This window comes from Microtus ochrogaster, unplaced genomic scaffold, assembly GCF_000317375.1.
Source record: "Microtus ochrogaster isolate Prairie Vole_2 unplaced genomic scaffold, MicOch1.0 UNK106, whole genome shotgun sequence".
In the NCBI taxonomy this organism is placed as follows: domain Eukaryota; kingdom Metazoa; phylum Chordata; class Mammalia; order Rodentia; family Cricetidae; genus Microtus; species Microtus ochrogaster.
This window is the reverse complement of record NW_004949204.1, coordinates 618,716-640,408: the sequence shown is the minus strand read 5'-3', so window position 1 is coordinate 640,408 and position 21,693 is coordinate 618,716. Positions and strand designations below refer to the sequence as shown.

General features: G+C 48.9%; 2 protein-coding genes and 2 non-coding genes across 7 annotated transcripts; 1 reads left to right on the top strand and 3 right to left on the bottom strand.

Moving 5' to 3' along the window:
• Positions 1 to 3,215: 3,215 nt before the first annotated feature.
• Positions 3,216 to 4,453, top strand: Ost4 (oligosaccharyltransferase complex subunit 4, non-catalytic). 2 transcript variants are annotated; one of them, XR_001229518.1, is made up of 3 exons: positions 3,216 to 3,357; positions 3,484 to 3,621; positions 4,216 to 4,453. XR_001229518.1 is itself a non-coding variant. In XM_013355233.2 (2 exons), exon 1 carries the CDS (start codon positions 3,485 to 3,487, stop codon positions 3,596 to 3,598), a length of 114 nt encoding a protein of 37 aa, XP_013210687.1. In that variant the 3' UTR covers positions 3,599 to 3,621; positions 4,216 to 4,453. The 2 variants fall into 2 exon arrangements, 1 of the variants encoding a protein (XP_013210687.1); XM_013355233.2 differs by lacking the exon at positions 3,216 to 3,357 and having other exon boundaries at positions 3,485 to 3,621.
• Agbl5 (ATP/GTP binding protein like 5) lies at positions 4,362 to 19,366 on the bottom strand. 3 transcript variants are annotated; one of them, XM_013355231.2, is made up of 16 exons: positions 19,256 to 19,366; positions 18,814 to 19,084; positions 17,948 to 18,205; positions 17,578 to 17,749; positions 17,141 to 17,304; positions 16,268 to 16,445; positions 15,673 to 15,851; positions 14,813 to 15,272; positions 14,230 to 14,399; positions 13,777 to 13,912; positions 13,081 to 13,289; positions 12,249 to 12,463; positions 7,569 to 7,724; positions 6,058 to 6,170; positions 5,208 to 5,341; positions 4,362 to 4,850 (listed from the first exon to the last, which is right to left on the bottom strand). In XM_013355231.2, exons 3-16 carry the CDS (start codon positions 18,157 to 18,159, stop codon positions 4,679 to 4,681), a joined length of 2,670 nt encoding a protein of 889 aa, XP_013210685.1. In that variant the 5' UTR covers positions 18,160 to 18,205; positions 18,814 to 19,084; positions 19,256 to 19,366; the 3' UTR covers positions 4,362 to 4,678. The 3 variants fall into 3 exon arrangements, with proteins under 3 accessions (XP_013210685.1, XP_005371399.1, XP_026633920.1); XM_005371342.2 differs by lacking the exon at positions 18,814 to 19,084; XM_026778119.1 differs by lacking the exon at positions 4,362 to 4,850 and adding an exon at positions 5,729 to 5,775 and having other exon boundaries at positions 5,215 to 5,341; positions 18,814 to 19,366.
• Positions 19,367 to 19,780: 414 nt separating this feature from the next.
• Trnaa-agc lies at positions 19,781 to 19,853 on the bottom strand. The gene has a single exon. It is a non-coding gene; the product is annotated as a tRNA-Ala (tRNA).
• Positions 19,854 to 20,182: 329 nt separating this feature from the next.
• On the bottom strand, positions 20,183 to 20,271 carry Trnay-gua. Its single transcript is given in 2 exon segments — positions 20,183 to 20,218; positions 20,235 to 20,271. It is a non-coding gene; the product is annotated as a tRNA-Tyr (tRNA).
• Positions 20,272 to 21,693: the final 1,422 nt, after the last annotated feature.

Below are 21,693 nucleotides of genomic sequence, written 5' to 3'. Positions count from 1 at the left end.
CTAGCTCTGTAGACCAGGCTGGTCTAGAACTCACAGAGATCCGCCTGCCTCTGCCTCCCGAGTGCTGGGATTAAAGGCGTGCGCCACCACCACCCAGCTGTTTTGGGGTTTTTGAGACAGGGTTTCTCTGTAGCTTTGGAGCTTATCCTGGAACTCACTTTGTAGACCAGGCTGGCCTTGAATTCACAGAGATCCTCCCGCCTCTTGCTACTGCTCAGCTGCCACCTAGTCCCTCCCCTGAGCTCTTGTGTCGTCCATTCTGCTGTACAGTGCAAATGTGTCACGTGGAAGAGTGCTGGCTTTGAGAAGTCAGTGCAGGAGGTCGCATTTCACTTTGCCTTGTAATTAGGAGCCAAGACCTAGGGTCTGACATGAATGTGAAATCTCCAGATCATCCTTCACTAGCAAGGAAAATGCCAATTGCTGGCCTCGGGGTGAGCAAGCAAGTTGCAATGGCGACCAGTGTTGGCTAAGATAAAGTAGTGGTGGTAATGGTGGCAGTCGCATTGCTGCGGTAGTATTGGCAGGTGGCCACAAATTTCCAATGTAATTGGCCAGAATTGCGCTCTCTCTCTCTCTCTCTCTCTCACACACACACACACGCACACACACACACACACACAGACACACACACAGACACAAAAAAAAATGCTAAGTCCCTGTAGTAAGAGAGAGTCTGTTTTTATACCAACTGTAAGGTGGGGGATTTCCAATGACCTAGTGCCTGTAGGAAATCTTGGCCATACTAGGCAATTAATTCATTTCAGCCATCACTGACTTAGCAACGAACTGAAGTTCTTGGAGCCAGGATAGCAAGGAGCTCCAGAAATAAGGAACATTTTACATCTAAGGTCTCCTGTTAAAGGACTAAATGATAGACAGGAAGAAGGAGAATCATGTGAATTGTGTCTCGTGTCATGCCAACATAGATGGGGAATTCAAGCTCACGAGAAGTTTTAAGACAAACTTCATGGCTGCCCAAATGCAAGCACGTGTGTGCGTGTGTGCGCGTGCATGTATACACACACACACACACGCACGCACGCACGCACGCACGCACGCACGTGTCTTCTAGGCCTTTCTCCAGGTATAATGCTTTAGGATCTGACCATCCTGGGTCTCAAGAGACCAGTATCCCTCCTTTCCCAAGGATTTCTCACTCCTAAACCTGACCCTGGACTCTTGTTCTGTCCTTGCTCACACCAGTAATCCCAACAAAGGCAGGAGAATCCTGAGTTTGAAGCCAGCCTGGGCTATATAGCGAAGTCCTATTTAGATGGCAGCAACAACAGAACCATCATATAAATTAGAGATTAAGTTTCATAAGTATCTTCCTAGCACCGTCCCCAAGTCCTGCCAGGCTGAGGGCTGGCTGCCTCACTTCCCACATACTTTTCCATCGGGGCTTTTAATCGAGATTTGTCATTTCTCTGCTGAGTCTAGTTCAGTTTTATTTCAGCTCCTTTAGGCACTAGGCCAAATGACCCGTTGAAGACTGATAAAGTCGTTGACCTAGGCACAGGAAGGGAAAGAGAAAGGACATTTCTGGGCAATTCTAAAATAAATCTTTTCCCGTTTCTCCCTGACCTTTGGACAACCTCCCAAGGCTACCTACTGTGGGAGGAAGGTAGAACAGGTGACATTGTCTGGAGCCAGTTGTAGGACCTTGACTAGATTTCCTTCTGGGCCGGCTTATTTACCAATAAATAAATGAAATGACAAATCATGAAGGTGTCTTTCAGCTGTGGTTGTCTAGGATGCTGTGGACCTGGCTCAGCTGGTTTGAAATCTGAGGTACTTTCTTGGGCCTTCTCTTGAGGTACAGCTTTTTTGAAAACTAAAGTCTAATTCTGATTCAATAGCATACCTAAGTGGTTGGACTTGGATCTGCTCCAATTTTCCAGGAGACATGAAGCATAATAATGTGTAATCCTAAAATCTAGACATCATTCCTTCAGGGCGGAGCTGGGGACACACCAGCTCAGGGAGGAACGCCTGGGGAAAACACGCCTGGGGTTTCACCCATGTTATGTGGAGGGCAGTAGGCCTGGGATTTCTAAATAGGAAACTTCTGGGAACAGTGGGTGGGGGCTGGGGCAAGAAGTGGGAGGAGGCATGGACAGCTATAAACTAACTACTGACGGCAAGTATTGAGTTTAGGAGCAAACTGGACACAAACTGCTGGTGGTCTGAGACCAGAGAAAGCAACATTGGAATAGTGCAAATCCAGCTCACTGTGCACACCGGAGGCAATCTGGTCCCCTGTCCCAGCTGTTCAAGTCCTATAGCAGCTCCCGTACAGTTTTCTTTGGCTCAGAGAAGCAGAGACCTCCCCCAGCCCCGGCCCCCCTCTACCGCAAAGCAACTGGCTTCCATTACCCCTGACAGCTCCAGAGTAACAGTCCAGCCCCTGGCCCTGTCTGGCTCCACATCATTCCCTTTTATGGTGAAGCTGAGAGAAAGCAAGAAAGGGGAAACCCTTTTCTAGCTGAATAGAGGGCTGTAGAGATTCAGGGTGCTGCTCCCCCTCACCAGTGACCCTCGTTTGTCTGGATGTCTACTGCAGCTCTTTTTCACCACAAACCCACGACCCCTCTGGCTTGTCCCAGCCCTTCCTTTCCTACTCCCTCCTTCACATCCGGGGGGTGATTTCCCACTTGGCCCAGGTCCCACGTTTGGTTTTTGATTATAAAAGGGTCCACCCTAATTTCGACGCCCACCTCCAGGAGTGGGATGGAGGCAGAGAGCCGGCCTGAGACCGGCACTGGTCAAGTAGTCAACGATCCCGCCTGTTTGGTAGGACGTGGATTCAGAAAGATTGGCACCCGTGAGAGCACCAGCATCCTCGATCCTATCCATTCTGCATCTATCTATCCATCCCCACCGCCGGCGAGCCTGGGAGGGGACCGGGAGGGGAGGACCCAAAGGAAGCACCTGGCTGGGTCGGGTAGGGAAGCGAAGGGTGGCAGCATGCAGGAAAGTGGGTCGGAGTCTGCGGGTCAGGCCCGGCCTCCCGCCCGCCGCACCCTCGCCCTAGCCCACTCCTCGGCTTCAGGGAGGCTGCCACCACAGCAGCGCTAGCTAACCGCGGCTCCCGCAGCGCCAGCTGCTGCCAGCTGCGGAAATCCCAGTCCCGCCCCGCCCCCCGCAGCTGGGCGGCCTCCTCGAAGCTCCGCCCAAGGCCCTCTCTGTGTGCGCGCGCCGCCGGAGCAGACGAGTCCGCGGGGTAGAGAAGCCGGAAATTCCTTGCCGTTCTCCTCCCCCACCCCCCGACTAGCGCTACGAAGTTCCGGCTCAGGTCTTCTACCTCGAGCTGTACAGCGAGCGGTAGCATCGGAGCTGAGTGGAGCTGGTCAGGTGAGAGCCTCGCAGGCGCCGTCTCACACGCGAGCCCGGCGGAAGCTGGACCGCGGTGGCGAGGACCGGGTCTGCTAAGGGCAAGGAGAGCGCGACCCCAGGCTCAGTCCTTCCCCTTGTCCGCAGGATGATCACGGACGTGCAGCTCGCCATCTTCGCCAACATGTTGGGCGTGTCGCTTTTCTTGCTTGTGGTTCTCTATCACTACGTGGCAGTCAACAATCCCAAGAAGCAGGAATGAAAGTAGCGCTTTCTCCGCCACAGGTAACGGTCCGGGCAGTAGCGCCCAGGCCCCAGAGAGCTGAGTGGTGAGGCCGCGCCAGGGCCTGCAGGCTTAGGAACTTGAAGTCAGAACGAGTCTAGCCAAGCTTAGTCCAGAACCGGGCCCCTTGGTTTGCACTCTGTACACTGCCTTGAAACAGTGCTTCTTCCCCTAAACGGCTTCCTACTACAATGAGGGTGGGTTTCCGGATCCTACTCAGGCTCCGGTTTTGAGGTTCCCAGTAGATAAAGTGCCAAGTTACAAGGAGTCGTTGACACCAATACAAAGGCAGTAACTGTGCCACCCAAGTGTGGGATCAGGCCCCAAGCCTAACTTTCCCACGGAGCCTGAGGCAGGGTTGGGGGAGGAGCATGGTAGTGAAAGATGTAGACTTCCATGTTCAGAAACCAGGGACCTTTTTTTATGGGTTATCTACAAACACAAACCAGAGGTCAAAAGGGAGGAGGCAGAGTCTGGGAACCAAGTGTGTTTGAGAATGTAAGGAGAACCGGGCTAGATGGGGGTGGGCTCCTGAAAGATCCCCCGCAGGGAAAGAAAGCGTTTTCCTTACTTCGGGTCTTTCCCCTTTTTTCTAGGGTTCCAGGACATAGTCTGAGGCAAGATGGAGGGTGTGCGGGGCCTTCACACTTCACTGCATCCCTCCTACCCATCACAGCATAAAAAGCAACTACACCTGGATTTTTCCAAACAACTTTTATTTCCTCAAAGTCTTCCTTAACTCTATGGAACAAGAAGCTGCCACTGAATAGGGCCCAGTATAGGGGCTGCTTTCTTTTCTATTCCCTCCCCCCAATACAAAAATATAAATATATATATTTTTTTGTGGTCCCAAAATCTTGTGCTGTGGAGGGAGGGAAGGGGTGGCAGGTCCCTGTTTTGTTCTGTCTCAAGGTGATGTTCTGCAAGGCCTTGGACGCGTGGTATCCCAAGGAGCTATGTTGTCACATGATACCAGCAGCTGGAAGCCGGGACTAACGTATCGTTCACTGTGTTCCCTCACCTTAGGTCTATGTCCTGGGCATGGAGGTAAAGGCATGGTCAGACCCTGGGAGAAATAGTGAGTGATGGAGATTTAGGGATGAAACAAACCTCACACTGGTTCAGGGGCCCCTTGCTGTAACAAATCCGGGTTGGGGAGTCAGATAGAGTACAGGAATTAGGAGAAAAGGCAGGGGCAGAGTGGGGCCGTGGGGGGCCGGCCTGAGGCAGCCTGCAACAGAGAAGAGAGAGGAAATCAGGGTTGTGGAAACAGCCCCATTTCTGGTCTGTTAGCCAGGGTCTGGGAGGTGAAGAGGGAAATGTGAAGATGGGTAGGACTAGGCAGATTCACTACTGCACAGAAGTCTGCTATTAGAACTAGCTAGCTAGTGCCTAGGCCTTAAGGGCCTAACTACAAGTTACACTGTGAAGACAGGCCATGGTGGAATAAAAATCAGGGACTAAATTAATAATGAAAGTGCATTTAGTCTTTGGGATCAATGAGAAAAGGAGAAAATTATCCTGAATGTGGAAATGGGGTGAAGGAATAGTAGAAATGAAGGATGAAGGATTGGACTCCAGTGCTCACCCTGGTGTAGCAGAGCGGGGTCCCGGCTCCAGCTCACTGCTCTCTCTGGTCTGGGGGATAGGGGATGTGGGGCTTGTAGAGCCTCTCATCCCTCTGCGAGTCGGCGGTGAGCTCCGGCCCAACCTGGGCCTAGCCTGTGTGGACAGGGTTTTTTTTTTTTTCTCCCGTGAGGCTTTTCTGCTTCTAGAGTTTCCATGCTTAAGAATCTAGCACAGGAGTCCTGAGCACTGTTCCTAGCTGAGAGGATGAGGTGGGGTGGCAGCTAAAGAACTTCCAGATTCAGCTTATGACAACATGCCAGGTCTTACTTATCTAAGGGTGGCAAAGGGCCCAGCATTTCACCTCCATGGCTGAGTTGAGAAGCTGTATAAATAAAGATGGTATAGGACTGGCAGACCTCCCTCAGCTTTCTGAGCCTCCGCCCCTGCCAGAGCAGCTTAAACTTCACCCATCCAGAGGAGCTTGTCTAAGTTGGAGGTGATGGTATGGCTGTTACTAGGAGCAGTAACCAGATGTGTTACCTGGGGAATCCGGGACCCCTCCTGGCGGAAACTCTCCTCGGGCAAGTCTGGTCAGAAAGAGAGGAGACGCTAAGGACGGGTAGGGAAAGCCAAAGCTAGCAGGCTGCGGTTGGGGCGCATCTGGCAGGGACAATGGAGTCTGAGACGAGCGAGATACCTGGCTGATTGGGACTGGGTAGGTTAACACTCAGGTACCATGCAGCTCTGATAGGCTGGTGACAGAGGCTGTGAAGCAGGACTCAGCATTTCCCTCCCAGTGCTCAGGAGAATAGTGTCTTCCTGGGCTCTGCTAATGCTAAGGACAAGGAAAGACCCCCCCCAAATTTTACCTGCAAACGAGTCCTAATGCAGGGGATCCGAGCACCAGCCCCTAGCAGACTTTTCCCAATCACCATGACAGCCTCTGACTTGTCCCCTGAAGACGGGAATGAGCAGCTGCTCCCTAGAGAACAGAGGAAACTGATCATAAAGGCAGGACTAGAAGAGAAGGTAACTTCATTTACATCAGTTTCTTGACCTTGTTTTGTTTATGGTGCTGGGGATTAAACCTAGGGTGCCTAACCACTGAGCTATATACCAGCGGCCCTTCACTCAGCATCATTGAATTAGCGGTACAATCATTTGTTGTTGCAGTGATTTTGTGCATAGTAGGATGTTTACCAACATCCCTACCTCAAATTGTGTGTGCTGTTTCCTCCCTAGATCCTTCCCTATTGTAATAGCTAGAACCTCCTTGGATGTTGTCATATGTTCTCTGGGTGGCAGAATTGCTTCTGAGGGGTTCTAATCTGACCCAAGAAGTGAAGCTGCCACTTTGAGTTAAAATTAAACTTTCAAGTTTAATGACTCAATTTGTAAACCTTAGAGCCCACTCCAATCAGATGTTTAGGTATTTAGGAATAAAGTCCATCTGGGCATAGTGGTCATGCCTCTAATCCCAGCATTCCAGAGGCAGAACTGGAAGACCAACTGGTCTATATAATGAGTTCCAGGACAGCGGGCTACATAGACCTTGTCTCAAAGGGGGAGTGGGGGAGTCCATTATGTGCAACAATTGGACTGAGGACTAACTTGATTAGAAATTGATAGGTTGGTACAGTATATGTTGGACTCAATCATAGGAAACAATCCTCCTAGGCATGGATTGTTTCTTATAATTAATTGTTGATCTTTAATTCTAGCACTCAGGGCAGTCAGGTAGATCTCTATGGGTTTGGGGCCAGCCTGGTCTACAAAGAGTTCCAGGACAGCCAGGACTACAAAGAGAGACCCTGTTTCAAAAGAAAAAGAAAATAATCCCATTTATTTCCTTATACCGCTGGGTCTCTAACTTAAAATACAAGTAGATGCCTTTAAGTTTAGTTAGAGTATAGGATGCCATTTATAATCATAGGTGAAAAGCCTGTGTTGTTTCAAATGTTCCAATTTTATCCCCACTCCTAGCTCTTGGAGTTAGGGAACTTGATTAAGTAGCACTTTGCAGGTAGAAAGTCCTCACATTCTTGAGCTACAAGCGAGGACTAGATAGTATAGAGCAGTTCCTGCACAGAGTGAACGTTCAATAAATGTTAACTATTACTTTATTTTACAAATTCATTTCATTGAATTCCACCCTCCCATACAAAGGCACGTGTGTTAGGAGTGTGAGATACCAGGAGAATAACTCACACCTGCTCTGAAGTGGCCTGTATACATCAGGTCAAGAAAGAAAGTCCAGGTTAGGTAGCAGTACAGCTGAAGGGTTTCTTCTTGAAGCTTAGTCGGTAGCCTGTCTAAGCCCTGGGTGGTACAGAAGACAAGAAGCTGGGCAACTCGGATTTCAGGGGCAGTGGGTACAGACCTGATAAGCTGAGTGAATTGGGCAGTAGACAGGAGCCCAGATTTCGTGAGGAGGCTGGGCCAGAACTAGCAAGAGTTGGGGATGGGGCCAGGCTGCTTGTGGTAGGACGATGGTTCAGTGGCTGCTGCCGCCGTCTTCTGTCTGGGCATCGGGGCTCTGAGTGGAAAGGGCACAGCAGGTAAAGATAAAATAAGTGAGACACCATATGATGGGCTTCACTGACTTGCTGGCTTCCCCTGGCCAGGCATGGTCAGAAGATGCCTGTTTTCAAGTTTGTCAACAAAGCAGTCACCTGCCCTGTTCTGGAGCAACTGAGATGAAAGACATCTACTATTGACTCCAGCCATCTAAATCTCAGCCAGCTCTCATCCTACCAGTTTGTTGTGGTTAAAAGTTACAGCTTCTAGAACGTGGCCTTACTAGACTTCCCTCACCTCTAACTGCTCCTTTTCTCACTGAGGACCAATGTTCCAGCCATCTGGCCTTCCTCTTAAGTCCTGTAATCTCTAAGGCCCTTTTCTCCCTAAGTCTCCGATTGCCAAACCAAATCCTACTGCCTTTTCCCCACTCCTTTGCTGTCTGCTAGGAAGCTTACTTTTCACTTCATTTTCTCCCTTGCATTTCCATTTGTTTAGTCAAATCCTGATGGTTCGACACTTGCATCTTATTCATGCAATTGCCAGGGTATAAATGGATATTTTCATCTCCATCCTCACCCTTGGTTTGATTTTTTTTTAAAAAAAAAAATCATACTTTTACATAGGTGCCACCAAGTTATCCTAAAATAGAAACTTTTTTTTTTTAAATTATTCACTGAGGCTTGGGTAAGGAAGAAACAGTTTATCTGCAGACAGATCCTCACTGTGTAGCCCAGACTGTCTTCACTGTATAACTTAAGCTAGACCTGAACTTTTGGTCTTGCCACACCCTGCCAAACGCTTGGACTGTATGCATTCACCACACCACTACATGTAGCTAAATTCTGAAGGTCTTTTAAAGATAAAGTCCATTCTAAACCCTTATATTCAGGGTCCTGTGCTGTGTTTCTTGGCTACCTATCATTAGGATGCTAGCTTCATCGCTCATACCTCAGTCATGGTTGCTACTATGAAATTCCTTTGAAATTTCTGTTTTTCTTTAGGCAGTACCTTGAGTCTCTTCCATGTTTCATCTCAAATGTCAGCTCCCTGTAAATGTTACCTTGGCCATTTACAGGCAAAATTAGTGCCCTTTTTCACATGGCTAGTATAGTTGTTTATAGATCAGTCACCTCTTAAAGTTTATGGGCATACTTAACTTCTAGGGATAGTACTCCGACGTGCTCCTCTGGCCTGAACTTGACTACTACAGGTTCTGAAGGGTGTGGCACCAGAGACAGATGGTAGGTGAATGGGACAGGGGACTTACAGTACAGGTTCAGTAGCTTTTAGCAGGTGCCAGGTGCTCTTGAATTGTCATAGAAACAAAACACTGGTGTCAGTATTCTAGGTGTCTTTTTTTTAAATGTTTGTTTATTTATTTATTATGTATACAATATTCTGTCCGTGTGTATGCCTGCAGGCCAGAAGAGGGCACCAGACCCCATTTCAGATGGTTGTGAGCCACCATGTGGTTGCTGGGAATTGAACTCAGGACCTTTGGAAGAGACGTGAAAACAAATGTCACACTGTAACATTGCAGGACAGATCACCCTAGACAAGTAAGTTTTCTCAAGAGTTGATTGAAAAGGCCATGTCCAGATGTTAGTCTGCATTGCAGCCCTATCTAAAATCAGAACCAGCCTCCCTTCCTGAGGGCCTTCAAAGAACAATGCCAGCAGAACACTTTTAAGATTCCTACTTTCTAACTTTTAACTCCCTACACTATTTTGATAGTAACTTTTATCTTGACCCTTGACTTCAAAGCCATAGTTCTCTGCTTTTACAAGTATTTATGCAAGTCTTGTGGGCATCTCTTCTCTAGCCAGCTCTTTCTGCTCCAAGCTCGTTCACCTGAGAACGCAAGCATGCCTTCTCATTTAGCATACTGGCACTTCGATGTGGTGACTTAGTTCTCCAACCCTCCACTTGCCTACAGGGCATCTCCACAGATAACCTAAGGAATATAGGCGTGTCTAAAATAGCTTTTCATGTTTTTCCCCAAAGTGTCTGAGTGTCACCATAACTTTCCTCTGCACATAACCGTGAAGGTTCCTAGCTCACCTGTCTTTTACCATTACTGAATCTTGCCACTCTGTTCTAATGCTTAGACGTCTCTGTGGCAGGCCTTGGTCCAGGCTCTAGTAGCACATGCGTAAATAAATGCCTGCAAGCCAGTCTCTCCCTTTCAGGCGTGCAGTGCAGTAGTACTTTGTTCCTATTTTTCTTAGAAGCATATTGTTGTTACCATATGCCTTATTTTAAACATCCTTGTTTTCAAAACACTTCTACTTCCCACGTTTCTTCACCAGATTTTGTGGTGAAGGGTGTAGCCCTTGTATGTCAGCTAAGTATACACGCTTTTGTCCACCCAGGAGATGTGTTTCTGATCATGGCTGTCATTTCTCATTTCTGGAATGTTTTTGTCAAGCCACATATTATTTGTTTTTCAAAACCGTTTCTCAACTGAACATTCTTTGCTTCATTACTCATGACCTACCACAGTAGCCCCCCAAATGCCCTGAATGTTTATGTGCATGTATTTTTACTGTGTATTTACTGTCTTGTTTCCTCTGTGAAGCTTCTCGTCAATCAAGCAAGAACTACTTGGTGCTCAGGCTGCATGTTTTCTGTTAGTTCTCTGGGGAAGCAACAAGAGAAAGAATACCAGGCCCTCACATCAAGGATTTCAGAAAAATTCTGCATCAGGAAGTGGGACTGGAGGGTGTCACTAAAATACTGATTACAAACTGGGAATGATAGCCTGCCTATAACCCAGCATTTGTTAAATTGAAACAAGAGGATCCTAAGCCAATCTAGGCTACAGAACAAAACCCGGCCTCAAAAAAACAAAAAACAGCTGGGCGGTGGTGGCGCACGCCTTTAATCCCAGCACTCGGGAGGCAGAGGCAGGCGGATCTCTGTGAGTTCGAGACCAGCCTGGTCTACAAGAGCTAGTTCCAGGACAGGCTCCAAAGCCACAGGGAAACCCTGTCTCGAAAAACCAAAAAAAAAAAAAAAAAAAAAAAAAAAAAAAACCAAAAAAAAAACAAGCAAACAAACAAAAACCCAAAAAACAAAAAAATCCCTGCCTTGAATCCTCATGCAAGTGATATAGAAAAGGCCCTTTGTGGTCAAGGAAGGGAAATTTATAATGCTGATAAAGAAATGAGCTCTGATCTAGGAAAGGCTGACAAAAAACAAAACTTCATCCAGATTTGACTATGGGAGACTAGATATACTAAAAACCTAGAAGACAAACTGGAATAATTGCCACTTAAGGAATAAGCCATTCTTCACCACTTCACCCCTGGGAGAAGAATCATTAGGGAGCCCAGATTGGCCTTCAATTGTCATTTTGTTTCAGCCTACCAAGCCAGTGTTACGGGTCTGTGCCACCACACCTAGCTGGACAAGCCCTTCCTAAAGCAGTCCAAGTCTCATCAGAAAAATGGGTGCACTCTGCATCCCACAGGACCTGCTTGGATGAAATGAAGCTATTTATGATACTGTCTTATTCTTTATCAAATGTATCTAATATGAAGCATTACTGTTACTAATATGTTAAAGCACAATGCTATGAGTTAGACTGTCAACGGGGTTGGAATATAAACAGAACCAAGTTTTGTATCAGAAATAAGAACATTCTAATTAGCTCAAGCTGAGCTTCCTCTGCAGCTTCTCTAACTAGCAATCAGATTTACAGACACTAACCAGTACATATCAGGGCATTCCAAAAGGAGGGCGCAAATTTAACAGTAGAAACATGCTCACAAAATAACAGCTCTTAGTTCCAGCTTACACGTCTCCATGTTTTGACAAATTTCTATAGCCCACAAGACATCAACAGTACTGATTTGTGGTGTCTATTTCTAGAATTAATACTATAAAATTCTCTTCCCCAATCACAATCCAGCTTCCTGCCAGCTTTTGTTCCCTGCCCCCATCCCCATCCCTTCAAACCCATGATTTGGTCATAAACTTCCTACCCAGAATCTCGTCAAGTGAGATCTAAAACTTACTATTGCCTAGTTGTGCTGCTGTGCACACTGATGAGGATAGACTGCTGGTTTATAAGTCTGTGAGAGAAGCTGCTTCAGTTTTTCCTTGAAAGAATGGAATCTTGATATTACTATCTGAGTAGCCGTGAAGCCAGGAAGTTTCAGCCCACAGAGGCCGTGGACAGTGCTACAGTTTAAATTTCCTCCTACTGCCAACACGAAGACACTGCTACATTGTCCTTGATATGGAAGTTCCATGTCTGTGTTTGACACTGCTTTAGCTAGTGTTTTGTCCTTGGAAATGTCCCTGGCTCCTAGCAAGTGCTGAAGCTACAATCCCCAGGACTTCTTCCTGTGGCAGGCCATACACAGTATTGTTCTGAAGTCAAGCCGTAGGGAACAACAAGGTCGCAGGAGAGACTGGATTCTTCTGCTACAGACTAGTTTTATTGATTTACCCCTTGCACATCTTCAAGCTCTTTTCCCCCAGCAATGCCCCAAACAACCGAACACCTGCTGCAGGGGCTCCCAGACTGGCTTACCTCTGACAGGGCCCAGCACCCGATGGCTGGCCTTTTGGGTGCTAGAGCCCAGGCCTGGCAGCCCTGCAGGCCGACTGCCATGAAAAGGAAAGCTGGGAGAGTTCTTCATCTGTGGAGAATTTTGTTGGCTGCTGCTGCTACCACCACCACTTGTGCCAGTGCTAAAACTTCGAGCCCTGCTCAAGGTGTTTTCAGAGCAGGAAATGGGCAATCCACTGCAAAGAAGCAGATACCAGTTACCCTGTACCTGGGAAGAAGTGTCCTAAGGCTTCCTTAGGATGTAGCAATTAAAATTCACTTCCGGAGTTAAAGGGCATAAAAATCCATTGCCAGGAAGAAAGGAGGGAATGTATATCCATAGATGGAGCATCTAACTTGGGGCATACCCCCTAATCTTGGCAGTCATCCTAAGTAGCCGTGGTGCTGGCTCTAGAATCCTCTTCACTTAAGTCATTTACCTTTGGGATCAGACCTGCCACACTCTGGCCACACTGCTCTGGATCTAAGAGTCCCTTGGCCTGATTTTCAGCTCCCTTAGATATAGCTCTAGGTGAAAGGGACTAGGCTCCCATTCTCAAAAACTGAAGTAATCTCACCAGTTTTCTTTTTCTTTTTTTCTTGGTTTTGTGAGACAGGGTTTCTCTGTAGCTTTGGAGCCTGTCTTGGCTGGCACTAGCTCTTATAGACCAGGCTGGCCTTGAACTCATGGAGATCCACCTGCCTCTGCCTCCTGAGTGCTAGTATTAAAAGTGTGTGCCCCCACCGCCCGGCCCACCAGTCTTCATTCACCCAGAACACAGCACCTCTGCACTCGCCATGCTGCTGGTCTTACTTGTTACTTTTGGGTGGAGTTCGAGCTCCTCTCTTCTTGCTCACACCCACGCTCACGCTCACAGTGCTGGTCAGACCTCTGCTGTTGCGCACGTGCTTTAGCATCCAGGCCCGCAGGTTAGTAAGGCTGTTGTGTTCCGACAGCACAATTCGGGGCCAGGGGTTACATTCTGCCATATCCAGAGCTGCGATGGCCATAGCTCGTCCCACCTGTGGGGAGTTGTGTGGTTTAGTATCTTTGTCCTCTTAATCTAGCTGCTGTTTGGGGGAGCGGTACACAGCACAACAGGCAAAAGGAAGCTAGATGTAACAGTGGGTACCCTGAATTTTGTGCCCAGGTTCTTTATCTCAAGTCTGTTTACAGCTTGCTGTTCTGAGCAGGGACTGGTGTGCTTTTGGTTGACACTATGAGTTTGTATCTTTTACAACCTCAAGTTTTATTTCTCTTACATGCCTAGAAACAGACATTCCAAGACTATAATAATGGGTGCTTTTGAGCCTAGGAGTGAATGAATCCATGAGGAATATCAGCTCAGGCCAGGTGATTTAATTAGCTGTCCCAGGGTAATGTCTGGGTTGGGGGTCAGAAATCATGCCTATGTTTTTGTTATTACCATGACAGTTAACTGAAGAAAATCACACAACTCTGCAGAGCATCAACTGTTCCCACTTCCCCACTTAGTCTATGGATTCATACCTGCTCAAATAGTTCCACAGTGTATCTGGAGGGGAAAGCTGGAGGCGGAGGGGGGCTGGCGCGCCCATTGTCATGGCAGGCAGCAGGGATGCTGTTTACTGAGCGTCCAGTGTTGTAGTTGCATTCAAGTGTGTAGCTAAGACACAGAAGACCTTTGTGAGTGTCCTGTCTGAACAGGTGCTGGGACAGAACAGTGAGGGGCAGTGAGATGGCTTAAGAAGGTGATCATTTGGAAACAAGTAGACCAAGAGAAAGTGCTAATAATTCCCAACTAACTACTGACCGCGTGCCCAGGAAGTCCTCCAAAAATAAGACTCCATGATTAATGCCAACTGTGCTAATTGAGACTCTCTTTTTAAGACTTAGGTGGTTCCAGCCCCTCAAGCACCTAGGAATAAGTATTTTTTTTCTTTAAATAAGTTATTTTCTCAACTATGCCAGTTTCCTCCCAACCTGTGTATTATCCCTGAGGCTTTGTAGATTGCAACACGACCGCTTCCCTCTTTGGACTGGCCATCTCTACGGTCTCGGGCATACATGTTCTTTTCTGAGAAATTGCAGCCCTGGAAGTCAAAGTGGGCTGAATTCAAGGAGATGAGCTTTGGATATAGCATGTTTTCCACCTGTTTGGGGGAGGAAAAGGCAACTCAGAAGACAATATAGAAAAAAGGGATAGGGGCAAGAAAAATAAGGCAGACAGTCATGTGACTATGTAGCATATACCATTATAGCCATCAGCAGTAATCAATGTTTCTTGAAAGTCTCACTGCTGAACATTATTTCTTTTAAGCTCTTAGATTTCCCGCTACATTTTCCTGCTCTGGTTCTCAAGCTCTATAGAACTGGGGTGCCGGTAGCTTGCTCTTCACTCAGTGGCTAAGCTGTAAGGTGCTAGTGCCATCTCTTTGTCCTTTGAAGCTTGTGCAGAGGGAGTGTGCACAGGCCTTCCTGCTTGCTTCTCCAGAAGGCCACCTTCCCACCTTGCCTGTAACCTAACCCTCATCTCCCGACTGCTACACAGTACCTAGAGTCCTACCTGGGTACTCTCATCACTAAAGCTGTTTCCATACATGAAGCAGCCCCTTTTGGAAGCATGTCCATGCAAGTCCACATAGTAAGCAACACCACTCTCTTTTGGGGGGATGGTGTCAGGGGCTGGCTCTTCCAGTTCAGGAGACTGTTGTGGCGGGACCCACACAGTGTCAGTCTTCTCTTCTGCTGCTGGCTCTGTCTCAGCCCAGGTCTCAGGGCTTTCCCCATCAGGTGGCTGTCCAAGGTGAGCTTCATTGTGGAGGTTGTTGACTTTCTCAAGGTCAGAAAGAGGAGTCTCAGGCGGGAGATGGAGACTGGGCTGCGGGGCACAGGGACTCTTGGCATTGAGCCGGGAGTGCACGTGATGGTAGAGGAGCACAGCTTTCGCTCCATAGATGGCTGGGTGCAGGATGGCGTCAGGCTTCAGGTACTGACGGTTGAGATTCACCCCACGGGAGTCTGTGCTGTAGGAAGACAGGACTGAACAGGGTCTAGGTGTCTGGGCCAGCAAGAGACACTAGAGTAGGTGACAAGGAGGCTGGAAGACTTGTCAAGTGCACGGCTTAAATTATGCTGGGAAAGAAAGGAGGACATGACCCTTCCTTGACTTGTTGTCCTCCTACTATAGAAATCCAAGGACAGTTCCCTCTACCCAAGTAGTCTTCACCTAGCTTACTTTTGCTTCAGCCCAGGAGTGTATGTAGATGCCATCCCTTCTCAGCTCACTGGAACATTAAAAGGACTCGTCCTTGTTAGGGTACAAGAGGACTAGAAATACAGACAAGTCAGAAGGCTGTCTATCTGTCACAGAGACGTGGGACATAAGAGAAACTGAGGAAATCCAAAAAGGTTTAGGCTACTTACCGGTAGTGGCCCCGAACCACACCATCAGGGTTTAACATAGGAATCAACTTAAAGACAAAGAGTCGACGTAGGGTTTGCGCCCGGGGGTCATCAGGTCGAAGGATGAAGTCCAAAAAGCCATTGAAGACAAAGCTAGACGGAGTCTCTCCAGGGTGTACCCTGCTGCTTAAGAAGAATATCTGAGGTGGAGAAGAAAGCAGACGAAGGTCAGTAGTGCTGTAGTTCCACTCTGACGTGTGTGGGCAGGAGTGGCTATCTGCCAGAGGTACAGCACTGCAGCCCTCTGCCCTGGGCTACAAGCTAAGCTGGGTCCAGAATGCGTAGAGGTAAAGCTTTAAATTATCCACAGTGGCTGGAGCTAGAATAAGGCGAGAGTACTGTTTTGTTTTATTTATGTGTATGTCTGTGTGTCTGTCTACAAGTGCCTGTGAAGTGTGGAAGTTGTTATACCTCCTGGAGCAGGAGTTAAAGGCAACCACAGACAGCGTGGGTGATGGGAACCAAACAAGGATCCTGTGTAAGAGTATCAGGTGCTCTTAAACACTGAGCTGTCTTCTCCACCCAAGAGGACTGCTCCTATGTTCTCCCCACTCACCCTTTTGCCTGTGAAACGGAAGGGTCGGGGAGTGCTAAGATCAGGGAATAGCTGCTCTAGACGGGGCTCCCGATCTTCTCGAAGCCCATGGCAGGAAGTGACTGTTAGTAGATCTACCCGAAGTCCATCCAGAGAATAGCAGAGAAGCTCCCGGTGGTAATAAATGCTATCCAGAGGACTATGGGGGATAAAATCATTAGTCATAAGTCCCTGAGGTCCTGGAAAGAGCAGCGTCACCAGCTCAGGACTTGTGTTATCTGGTCCCTCCCCATAACCTCTGGGACCTCTTAGTCCTGTCAACTGGTAAGTCTAAGGATGTTTGTGGGCCTGTACTGCCAGATGCAGAATACAGGACTGAAATGGGAGTGCGCGCGTGCACACGAGCCCGTTGGAGTGATTTGCACAAGTTGGTTCTCTCCTATCATGTCAGTTCTGGGGACGAATTCCTATCATCAGGCTTGGCAGCAAGCACCCTTCTTTACTCACTGAGCCATCTTGCTGTCGTTCCTCCACCCCTTTTATTTAGGGTGAACTTTCTGTTTGATTTCCTAGTCTGCGGGGCTTTAGGATAGATTTGCGTATAGAGTTGTCATTGGAGGCAGATGAAGAAGACATGCTGGGCAGCCACAGTACTGGCCAAATTCTAGATAACTCGTGAGAATCGAACAGGACATGAACTGGGCACGTGGGAGAAGGAGTGTAGGTGGTGGTATGCTGATTGTGGTTGTAAAGGAACACCTTTTTCAAAATGCCACATTCACACAGGGAAAAGACTGATGAAGTTCTGGCTAAGAGCTCTTAGGACAAATGCCAGAAGCAGTAGAGGTACTATAGGGTCTAAGGCAGTGTGGCAGGGGTAGGGTTGGTTAGTACCTGCTATGGGTAGAGTGATTCTCTGGAAAGCGCTGGTCTAGCTGGCTTAGCAAATCCTGGCAGTCGCTGTAGGAGAAGGGGTAGCAGAAGGCGAAGAAGGTGGTGGCTCCCCGGCCCTCTACGAAACGGTGAACAAAGGATAGCACAAACTGTGTCTCTGTCATCTGGGGAGCAAAGGAGGAAGAGGAGGGGAATGGTCATCTGTCAGAACTGAGCTCCTCCTGTTAGGAACACCTTTACCAACTCCCCTCCCTCTGATACTTTCCATATGAAAGCCAGCTTCTTCAGGCTTGCTGAAGTAGGGGCTCATCCTGGACCCCAACTAGGGGTGGAAGAAAGAAGATACTAAACTCAGGGGTGCTACCTGCCTCGTACTCTCTCTCAGGAACTTGTTTCCTGTACTAGCACTTGGTCTTTCTCCCTAATGAAGAACTTACCTCAAAGGTGGGCCGGTCTCTAATGCGTTCCCAGCGTGGCCGAGATGGCAGCGTGCGCACAAAGGGGGCCATACCCTGAGAATATAGCTTGCTTTGCTTGTTCATGTTCATAATGTTGATCTTGATAAGTTTCCCTGGAGTTCCTCCCCGGACACTGAAATAGAACCATGACCTGAGAACCAAGAGAGACCAGCTATTAGATGTGGGAGGGCTAGAGAGAGAACGTGTGGGAAATGGGGGTCAAGTCAAAACTGCAGAAAGGACGGGAGGGGTTGGAAACGAGACACTGTACGGTCTGTAAGTCAAAGGACTGACTACACTCTGCATCTGGGCACTTGGACATTCCCGCCCACCCTCTCACTTCTCATACCTGTTCCCGTTCTCAAATTCTGTTTCAGCACAGTCCGGCCGGGTCCACACGTTGAACTCGTAGTCAGGGGAAGCAATGCTACCAGTGGGGGCTAAAGCCCCGCCTCCTACTCCTTCCCCATCGCTAGAAACCGTGTCCACCTTTTCCACATGGGCTAGGTTCCCTGAATCAAAGCGAGAACTGAACAGCAATCCCCCACAGCGCAGCTCCATGGTGGGGCTGGGAAAGCATCCTCTTGCCCCACACAGGCCCTGAGAGCTGGGGGAAAAACGAAAGGGTTTGTAGGCAGGCGGGAGAGAAAAATGCAACAATGTTTTTGGGTATCTTTGGAGAAATGAGAAATGCTTTTAGTATTCTATGAAGCAAAATACTCCCTTTCTTAGAAAACATGGAAGTAGCCTTCCAGCAAGATCAAGAGAAAGCAGAACTCTGTCCCTGGACACCCAAGGGTTATGAGTAACCTGAAAGACCCCATTTAACTACACGCAGCTGCTGCCAAATCAAATGCTCAATGGCTTCTTTGGCTGAGTTGGCAAACTCTAGACTTTCATGCTTCTCAGAAACCTAAAGAGCAGGGACTGGACGTCAGATGGCTGCCACCGACTCTATGAGGGAGGGGCCATTTTAACATTTCCTAGATTGGCTTTGTACTGTGCGGCCCAGAGAAGAAAGAACCAAATTTCTAAGTGTAAACGGTGGCTTCCTTTCTTTACCCCTTTGTCTTCACAAGCACTGACTAGAATCATGCTGTTGTTTCTATGAGACCTTGAAGAGCCGTTTCTGTTGTTGCCACCCCCTTTCTATACTATGCCTATTATGAAAACTAGAAAAACATGGCCTGTGTCTGGCCAAAGCCACTTGCTCACCTGCCCTGAACCTCAGTTCCAATTAGGGTCTGTTTCCATCCTCCCGCCCTGTAGACACTGGAGCCTGTGCAAAAGCTACCCTCGAAGATGTGGGTAACGGGTGTCCTAAGCACCCCTAGGAAGGCTGGGCCAGTAGAATCGCGCTTGGAAGCAGCAAGCAGCTCCTGGATTCGCGAGGACCCTCGCACTGACTGGCTGGTCCAGGGCAGGGAAGGGTTTGGAGGCGTGGGAGGGGTCGAGACAGAGACACTGGAGGATGGGAAGGCTGGTCCTAGGGGTCAGAGGTGAAGCCACGGGCTCAGAGGTGGTCAGCCAGAGGCGGGGTCGGCCGACCGCGCCAGGCCGGGGGGGCGGGGTGGCATTCGACAGGGGCTCGGGCGGAGCGGGCTGAAGAAGGGGGCGGGGCCGGCCGCGGGGCCGCAGTCCGCGCAGAGCCCCTCACCTCTCTCCGGGCCGCTGCTCCCGCTCCCTGTCCCGCTAGCGAGGCGGCACCTCGGGCCCCGGCACCCGGGCCCTCCACCCAGGACCCACACAAAACCAGAGAGCCGCGGTGCCGGGACCCCGCTCTGCCAGGAAACAAGAAGTCTCTTGCCTATTGGCCGCAGTTGCAGCTGGCTACCCGCCCAGTAAAGCGTGCTGCCATTGGCCGGCGCGCAGGGTTCCGTGCACGTTGGCAGGTACCTGTGAGGGGGCCGTTTAGGGGCTTCCCGCGGGCCAGCGCCGTCCGCCGCTCAGGCAGCGTCTTCTCTGGAGGCGGTTAACGGCCCGCCACCCCGAGGCGGGAAAGACAAAGCCGGGGCGCGGGCAACAGGAAAAGACTCACCTGCGGACAAGAAGACGCCGTGGGAAGCGGATCCTTGCTTACTCTACTGTCTAGCAAAAGGCCAACAACAAGTTGTCCAGGAACCTACCAGTGTTGACCTGTCTAGTATTGACCATAGCATGGCTGTGGATCGCAAAAGGGAAGTGGAGGATGCGGGCATCGATCCCGCTACCTCTCGCATGCTAAGCGAGCGCTCTACCATTTGAGCTAATCCCCCAGCTGCTGGATCATGCCTTCCTATTGCCTTTACAAGGTTTGCCGGGGGCCCATTGAACGGAAAATTTTTAACAAATTATGTTGGAACTCTCAGCAAGGTTTTGAAACTGAGCCATGTAATAAACACAAAAGCAATAAAAACTTTTCTTGCAGTAATCATCTTTACACCCATTGCTCGAACAAAATGCATTGTACTTCGACTACTAAACTGCCTACGTGCCGCACCCCAGGTCAACAGTCGTCAAGCAAACACATTGCCTATATAACCAAATTATAGCTTTTACCCCGCGAGTAATTGAGATAGGGTGAAGCTAAAAACAATGTACGAAGTCCTTCGAGCCGGAATCGAACCAGCGACCTAAGGATTGCTAGGGCATATCCACTACAGTCCTCCGCTCTACCAACTGAGCTATCGAAGGCTCCGCTACCGCCGGAACTTGCCATTTTCCTTCTAATGCTTACCGGGAATTTTTCTGAGTTCTGGCCTGTCTTGGGGGAGCCGGAGCCGGAAGGAAAGACGAAAGAGCAGACTAGGCTCTCCGGTTTGCGCCGTGCGGCGGGAGCGAGCGTGCTGCTAGCCGGCTCAGGGCCGAACTGAGCAGGCGTTCCTCTCGATATGCAGACACCACTCCTGGTGTTTGGGGACTGGGAAACTTGTTCGCTGCTTCAGATCCGGGTTTCGTTTGGGTTTTGGCGCGGTGCAAGTAAAAAGCATGCTCCGGATGGTGCGAAAGACACTCACTCAGGCCCTCGCCAGAAGGAAACGCCAAGCCACGGGAGATGAGCGATCCTTGTGTCCCAGACCCTAGGATATGGCGAGGGACGCGGATTCCTGATCCCGAGTACCCTGGGCCGGCTGGGTGCAGTCTCCCGAACTGCCCGATCTACAGTACCCAGCTCTTGTTAAACAAGTTCACTGATTTTCGAGGTCTGAGAAGGATTTCCGCCCCACCTGGACTCCTTCACTGTAATCAAGCGTCTCCTCTGGATGGGTCGACCTTGTGTCTACCCCGACCCTGCTCCTTATGTGAGCTCAAGTATTTGTTGCTCACACTATTGGCTCACTGAAAGCTACGAGATTTTCTATTCATTCATTCATTCATTCATTCATTTATTTATTTATTTATTTATTTATTTATTTATTTGGAACAGATTCAACCCCCTGGTCCTCCGCGCAGCCGGCTCTGTCTGGCGGAGTGGGTGTGTCCAGAGACCTGGCCTCCAGTTCCAGTTCTGAAACGTCCAGCTAGGTGGAATGATAGTTTGAAATCTTTTTGATTTCATTCTGCTGGTGGCGGGGAAATGCTGCCACCGTGCCTGGACGTCAGCTGTGGAGAGTTTTCAGGGCACACGTTTAACATTTTTAAGTAATTCATATTTCTCTTTCCTCCTCCATTATTCCTGTCCCCATTATTCCCGCCCCCTCTCCTTCCTCCCTTGCTATATTTAATTCCGAAGCCTTTAAAATGTGAGATTCACAAAACATACTTATCTATTTGTTTCTCAAACCTACAGCACAAAGTATTCCCAAAGGGATCTTCTACGCGAGTGCTAACCAGGCCCAACACTGCTTAGATCAGAGTGGTTTAAGGACTTTTAGTGCAATGATGACGCTGTCTGTACAAATGTCACCGCTCTACTGGAGGTTTGTTTTTTGGTGTTTTTGTTTTGTTCCGTTTTTTTTTTAGGTGTTCGGGCTTGAGTCTGGGATCTATCTGGCCTCGAACTCGAAGAGCTTCACACGCCTCTGCATCCAGAATGCTGAGATAAAAGCGTGCAACACCACACCCGCCTCTGTTCATTTCCTTGTATCATGTTAATGCAGTTTTTTAAAATCTTAC